General features: G+C 34.9%; 1 protein-coding gene across 1 annotated transcript in view; it reads right to left on the bottom strand.

Moving 5' to 3' along the window:
- LOC110099488 (uncharacterized WD repeat-containing protein C2A9.03) overlaps window positions 1-7,952 on the bottom strand; it is a 29,697-nt gene that overhangs the window by 13,269 nt on the left and 8,476 nt on the right. Inside the window, exons 5-7 of the mRNA XM_028696037.1 lie at window positions 4,441-4,465; window positions 826-935; window positions 554-664 (exon numbers count right to left, since the gene is read on the bottom strand). Of these exons, the coding sequence (XP_028551870.1) occupies window positions 554-664; window positions 826-935; window positions 4,441-4,465 (246 nt within the window). The remainder of the gene's footprint in view (window positions 1-553; window positions 665-825; window positions 936-4,440; window positions 4,466-7,952) is intronic.

Raw genomic sequence — 7,952 nt, 5'->3', positions numbered from 1 at the left:
TATATATATATGCTACAGCGTAGTAGTCATTTGAAAGATGTTCGACATTTTGTGAATGAAAAGAAAAAATATATAATGCCCATAACAAATTTAAAAAAACTCTTACCAATGTGAAACTGCAATACTTGAAAGTTACTTATATCCCACCTACAAATGCTATTAAAAAGTGAACTAAAACCATAGAAAAGAGTTACTTGCAAAACTTAAATTTGTTGTTGTATCTATAACAACTAAATCATATAAACAACATCACTCTATATCATCTATTTCGGATCTACTTTCTAAATTTTTACACCATTCCTTTTAGTTTAAAGCAGCATTTTCTAGTTTATTAAAATACTTTGGTACAGATTTTATCTTTAAAGTGCCAATTTTTCCTATTCTTTAATGTTTTTTCAGATTAGTTCAAGTTTCTTGACAGTGCACTTGAGCTAATAATTAGCCTTTAAGATTTTGAAGCAAAACTTCTTTTTTTTCATTGTTTGTTAGTGCATCTCTCTCCAAAACATATTTTTATAAAACAGGTATAAGAAAACCAAACCAAAAAAATCACCTTAAAAATGAGCTCTCCCTGAAATCCACCAGCTACAAGTATCTTATCCTTGACTGCCATAGTGCTAACTTGAGTCTGAGAAAACCCTTCTTGAAGATTTCCGGGGTGCTTCTGTATCATAAAGACGCGTATAAGAAAAAATCAAAGTACTTAAGTAGTATGCCAGTCTTTATAGGTGATTGAATGGAGGTGATAATTAAGAACGCTAAACAATCGTGTAAAAAGGGAAGAAAATAAGAAGTTGACATCATTTCTCATCGAAAGAAGATCACCTCTGATGGAGCAACATGACCTGAAACGTCTAGCACTTCAGATTGTTGACGGGTTAGTGCTGACCAATGAAGGACAGAGTAATTTGACAAAAGATAGACATAACAAAATCCTTTTAATTCCTAACAATAAATATCAGAAATATATAGTTACTGTATTAGCTAAGACTACTTCAACCACAAGCTGTATAACATGGAATAAGAAGTGCTTGACCTTTTTCCGGTACTGAAAGCATCTAGAAAGGAAAAAAATTCTAAGGGACCTTCAATTAGCACTAATAATCTATAAAAACCTCACCATAATTGATATATTTGTAACAGTCATTATTTCCATTAAGCTCAAATAGCAAATTGGTTTCATGGAGAGATGACCTTTCCCATCCCTTCCTCCTAGCCAAAGCCCAGTTTGTTTATTGTATGAAAGCAAGTAAGGTTATGATGGCATGCACGCAAACAGTTAAAGGAGATCAGAAATCTGAAATTGTTTTTGTTAACATACAGGGACTAACTACATTCAAATATCAAAATGAACTTTCATATTTGAATCAAATCAAAAATAAAATTAAAGAGACCAATGACATCAAACTTTTATTGATAGACTTGATGCTCTCACATATAGACTTACCTCTCAAAATTGGAATAATCCTCTCCATTATCCCCACATTCCAATGCTAGTGCGGATGCTGATCAATCACCACTGATTAAGCCTGAGTGTGATGATGTGCTCAAATCTGATTTTGTACCTAAAGTTGAGCTTAAAATTACAATCAATAATCTTTTAGATCCAGCTGCTTCTTGAACTAGACCAACTGGAGTATTACGATGAAAGCCAAATATCTGATGATGACATGACTATTGAGGAGGACTACTAGTTAACATATTTGAAGTTTGGTCTCAAGCCCAAGCAGATGATGACACACTGACTTAACTTGAGCAAAAGATCATAGTAAAGCATGATTTTGAGCTTATCCATGAGATCCAATGAGAGCTTAGTGTGTGAGTTAGTTGCACAGTTGTTGTTCACCAACATCTAGAAATAGATATACACAATGTTCACAGTGTCTTCTACCGCTTCTGCTCCACCACTAGTTACTCGAATTGACTCTATTCTGCCACTATTGGCCATAGCTAAACCATCATGTATTTTATATTTAAACTACAATCATCCATCATGACATGATGACTAGAAACGTTCTAATTTGAAGCCCCAGGACCTTTCTTAAGTGGAGATTTATCCATGTTCCAGTTACACTTCAACTACCATGGTCACCATCTTCAAACTCTTTAAACAAGAGGGTTTCTTAGTATCAGATGAATTATAGCAAGACAATCACAATCATTAGATGTTCTCCATGCAAATCATCATCACGTGTCCATAGTAGTTAAAAAAGGGTTCTTTAAGATTGTGGTTTAAGAATATTGAAACAAAGCATGGTCCCTTGATCGTTCTCTCCTGTTCCTCCCTCTTCGAGTGGGGTAACTATTCTGCCTCTCACCCCTAGGGTTGCGTCATGGGTTGTGGGCTCATTCCCTCAAGTTAAGAATAGTGGAAAATCAATTTAGTTTGTTCTCTTTGCATTGCCATCTTTTGGAGGTTGGAAAGTCAAACAAAATCGATTTGGTGACCTAATATTCATAAATTGGGTCAAGGGTAGCTTGTGCATTTGCAGATGTGGTTGGGAAGCAATGCCTATCTAATGGATGCATTCACATCAACTCTACTCTCATTAATAAATTTAAAAAAAAAAAAAAAAACTCTACTCTCATAGTGCACTATGGAGTTATGTAATTGAGCTTGCAAACACTTTTGAGTTACTAGATAAGAGTTCCAGAACAATTAGCAAAGAGAGGCACCAATCAACTTTTAGGAATCATGTGAACGGTTGTAGAGCATTTATTCAACCCCACTCCACTTATGGTAAGCTAAGGCCAGAGGCAAGGATGGTGAATCTATCTATTATTAGCATTGATAAAGGCTAGATCCTTTAGAAATCAATGAGAGGAATAGCTTCTCCACCTCTCCTAGCAATATGGAGCCAACTTCAACAAGGTTTGGCATCCTAAACACCATCAGGTATTTCTAAGGAGCAACTATGGGTAGACTGCAGAGTGGGTGAGTCATCATTCTCAAAATTTATGTCTCTTAGGGAGGCTAGACTAATAATTAGTTGCAGCCATAGTCATGGTGAGAAACAATAGCCAATCTTAAAATAATTGGGAGGAGAATGAAGGCCTACTAGAAGTGGCTTTATGAACCATCATAACATTAAGTTACGAATGTGAATTATAGTGCATTGGTATTTACAATAGTGAACTCAACTAACAACACTAGTCATTGCCTGCATTAGGTGGTCACTATTGCTAAAAATTGTCATCAGGGGTGCGCTCATGTGATGCACTTATATGCATTTCAGTGCATTTACTTTGCACGTTTGCAAGCTTTCAATTGTGCTTTTCGGTACACTCATATGATACATTTGCATGATTTTAATGCATTTGTAGAGTGTTCCCACACATTTAATTTGCTTGCAAGATTTTTGGTTCAGCTACATAACTTTCAAAGATTATCACATGCTTTTCCATACAATGGCTAGCATGCTTAACATGCTTAATGAACTTGCTGCAGGCTTTTTGAGGCGACAAAGCGCTTTACGAGGTTGTTACATGCTTCTAGATGCAACGACAAGCTTCTAGAGGTTGTTGCACACTTCTCGAGATGAAAGCAGGCTTCCTGGGGCAGCTCATTTGAATTTTAATAATCATGTTTTAATGCATGTGTAATTATAAAATAATTAATTTTTAGTTACTTCCATAGGTGTTTATCATTGAAATGTTGTGTTTCATTTTGAGGTTTAAGAAATGTCTTTTATTCGCTTGCGTATGTGTTATAAATATGGTGGAGTGTTTTGAAGGCAAGTATGAATCTTTTTCATTTTATTTAATTTTGCCAAATTCTTTTTTATATGATCATAAAATTTGTAAGTTTATCTGGATTTAGAAAGTTTTGTTCTTGCTCGTAGGCGAGCTGCTCATTATAAGACCCATGCTTAAGTTCAATTTGCATTCGAATGTTTTCTTTAGTTTGTAAATTTTATTTACTTACATTTTATTTGAATACAACATTTAATGTTATATTCCCTCTTTGCTTGTTTAGTCCGAATTTAAGCAACCTCATGACCTCTTTCCCACGTAAGCGTGCATCATCGAAAGTGTTAGGCCTGCCTACCTGCCAAGAAAAATGTGTCTATGGCTAGTGTCGTGAGCTTAAACAACAACAACAACAACAACAACAACAACAATAACAGCATCAAGCATTTATCTCGCTACGTGAGGTCGGCTGCATGAATCCTTTTTCTCCATTGTTCTGTTAAGAGTCAAATACTCATTTATATCTAATAAAGAAATGTCATTTCTAACATTTTCTAACCAAGTCTTTTTTAGGTCTACCTCTACTTACATAAGCCAAATCTATATATTCTCCTAACCGAGTCATTAGAAGGTCATCGTTTTATTTGACCAAACCATCTAAGGCGACTCTCTCTAATCCTACTTTCATAGGAGGTACTCCAACTTTTTCACGTATCTGCTCGTTTCGTATCATGTCTCTAAGAGTAAAGCCATTCATCCACATGAGCATCCTCATCTCTGCAACATTTAACTCAATATTATGCTTCACTTTTAATGGTCAGCATTCTATACCATAAAGCATTGCAAGTTTCACCATTTTATAGAATTTTCTCATAAGTTTGAGGGGGACTTCTCTATCACACAACAAGCCCGATGCATTACTCCACTTCAATCATCCAACTTGAATTCTACTAATAATATTCACATCTATTTCACCATCACTCTGAAAAATAGATCCAAGATATATAAAATGTGTACTCTTATTAATGACCTGATCGCCCAAAGTCACAATCTCCCCACTAGATCTATTACTACTAAAATTACACTCCATATATTCAATTTTAGATCTTCTTTGGAAACCTTTAGACTCTAAAGTTGACGTCCATAATTCAAAATTTTCTTCTACTCCATCTCTAGTCTTATAAACAAGAAGAATATCATCAATAAAAGTAGAGTGTTGTGTTAGATAGTTGACAAATAACATAAAAATTTTCGAACAATCATAACTTAAATCCCAACTTGAGAAGAGTACAACAACAACAAGCCTTTATACCACTTGTGGGGTCGGCTACCTGAATCATTTTTCTCCATTGTGTCATGTGAAGAGTCAAATTCTCATTTAAATCTAATAAAGAAAGGTCATTTAGGTCTACAACTTGAGGACAGTTATATCAAGGGTTCGTTCTGACGAAACTGCAGGACGGTCCCAAATTTTCAGGGAACAGAGGACTTCGTCTTGGGACGAATATGAATGTTCGTCTGGACGAATAGTTCAAGTCATGTGTCCAGAGAACTTCGTCCATAGACAAGCAGGATGAATCGTCTCGACGATTAGTTTAACCCATGTGTCCAGAGGACTTCGTCCTGGGACGAACGGGATGAATCGTTTGGACGATCAGTGTAACTCAAGTGTACAGAGAACTTCGTCCAGGGACGAATGGTACATTTCGTCTGGACGAACAGTTCAAAGTGAGAATCCAGAGAACATCGTCCATGGACGAATATGGAAATTCGTCTAGACGATCCGGACTTAGAAAAAATTTTCTCACTTCCTGTTCGTTCCATTGCTCTTCCGAGGGGATAACTGACCTGATCATCCTGTACGAACTTGGTTCGACCCGTACGATCAGTATGACTTTTTAAAGATTTCCCCAAGTATGTGTGTGCTAAGCTACTCAATTACAATCATACTCTCTCAAACTCAATACAATGAAAAATAAAAACTTCAATTTACAAACTATCTCATGCTGAATTTGATTTGAAGTCTTCTTTAGTCTGGAGTTCGATTTTCCTGAAATATTAGTCCACACAAGAGCAAAAACAATTCTTCCAAAAAATGTTAGGAGAATATAATACTTAAAACAATAATATTTGGAATCATCAAAACTATACAAGTTGCAAGAATGTATAACATGCAAATAGCAACTCTCTTAACAATGTTTTAATGCATGTGTAATTATAAAATAATTAATTTTTAGTTACTTCCACAGGTGTTTATCATTGAAATGTGTGTTGTGTTTCATTTTGAGGTTTAAGAAATGTCTTTTATCTGTTTGCGTATGTGTTATAAATATGGTGGAGTGTTTTGAAGGCAAGTATGAATATTTTTCATTTTTTTTAATTTTGCCAAATTCTTTTTATATGATCATAAAATTTGTAAGTTTATATGGATTTAGAAAGTTTTGTTCTTGCTCATAGGCGAGCTGCTCATTATAAGACCCATGCTTGAGTTCAATTTGCATTCGAATGTTTTCTTTAGTTTGTAAATTTTATTTATTTACAATTTATTTGAATACAACATTTAATGTTATATTCCCTCTTTGCTTGTTTAGTCCGAATTTTAGCAACCTCTTTCCCACGTAAGCGTGCGTCATCAAAAGTGTTAGGCCTGCCTACCTGCCAAGAAAAATGTGTGTATGGCTAGTGTCATGAGCTTAAACAACAACAACAACAATAATAACAACATCAAGCATTTATCTCGCTACGTGAGGTCGGCTGCATGAATCCTTTTTCTCCATTGTCATGTTAAGAGTCAAATACTCATTTATATCTAATAAAGAAATGTCATTTCTAACATTTTCTAACCAAGTCTTTTTTAGGTCTACATCTATCTTACATAAGTCAAATCTATATATTCTCCTAACCGAGTCATCAGAAGGCCACCATTTTATTTGACCAAACCGGCGACTCTCTCTAATCCTACTTCCATAGGAGGTACTCTAACCTTTTCACGTATATGCTCGTTTCATATCATGTCTCTAAGAGTAAAGACATTCATCCACATGAGCATCCTCATCTCTGCATCATTTAGCTCAATATTATGCTTCTCTTTTAATGGTCAGCATTCTATACCATAAAGCATTGCAAGTTTCAACATTTTATAGAATTTTCTCATAAGTTTGAGGGGGACTTCTCTATCACACAACAAGCCCGATGCATTCCTCCACTTCAATCATCCAACTTGAATTCTACTAATAATATTCCCATCTATTTCACCATCACTCTGAACAATAGATCCAAGATATCTAAAATGTGTACTCTTATTAATGACCTGATCGCCCAAACTCACAATCCCCCCACTAGATCTATTACTACTAAAATTACACTCCATATATTCAATTTTAGATCTTCTTTGAAAACCTTTAGACTCTAAAGTCGACGTCCACAATTCGAGTTTACCTTCAACCCCCTCTCTAGTCTTATCAACAAGAAGAATATTACCAGCAAAAACCATACACTAGGGTACAACCTCTTGCAAATGTCTAGTGAGAACATCCATGACTAAAGCAGAAAGATATGGGCTTAAGGCTGATCTCTGATGTAATCCAACTAAAATGTCAATGGCGCAAAATAGCACATGGCACGGCGCGGCGCATCCTTGGTGCCATTTGCCAAATGCAGCACATGCTTAAAATAGCGTGTGGTATTTGCACCATATAAGGGTAATAGCTCATGGCACAAAACCTATAGGCATGTTATTTTTTGTTCTAAATATAAAATTACTAGTTATATATATATATATATATACATTTATGGTCAATACAAACTTTCATATATTTGAAAGCTTTTAATTTATTATTTTTTTATTTTCTTTCTTTTAGTATTAGGACATATCATTAATTCATGAAATAGTATTTTATTGGCTTTTAAAGCTTTCCAAAGTTGTATAGACTTAGAAAAGGCCTATTAATAGGACCTTACTTTGTACCTATTGATTCATTAAAAAAAATTATTTTTGCTAGTGCAAATTTTGTGTGGAAAAGCTTGGTGTCTATTCCACTCATTGGTGAAGCATGGTGGCTGATCATCTAGGGCTTTGGTGAGTCCTTAGTTATCTCTTCTTGTCATTTTTTCTCTTTTTTACCGACACAATTTTCATCTCCTCTCATAACTTTTCAAGACCTCAAATCCCTAAGAACCCTAATATATCATAGTTGAAGTTCTAATATATGGAGGCAATTTCTTACTGTGAACAACTAGATTAAAATTTCATAATTTCAAAA

Source organism: Dendrobium catenatum, unplaced genomic scaffold (assembly GCF_001605985.2).
Source record: "Dendrobium catenatum unplaced genomic scaffold, ASM160598v2 fragScaff_scaffold_716, whole genome shotgun sequence".
Classification (NCBI taxonomy): Eukaryota; Viridiplantae; Streptophyta; class Magnoliopsida; order Asparagales; family Orchidaceae; genus Dendrobium; species Dendrobium catenatum.
The sequence above is the reverse complement of the archived record's forward strand: the minus strand, read 5'-3'. Positions and strand labels throughout refer to the sequence as shown.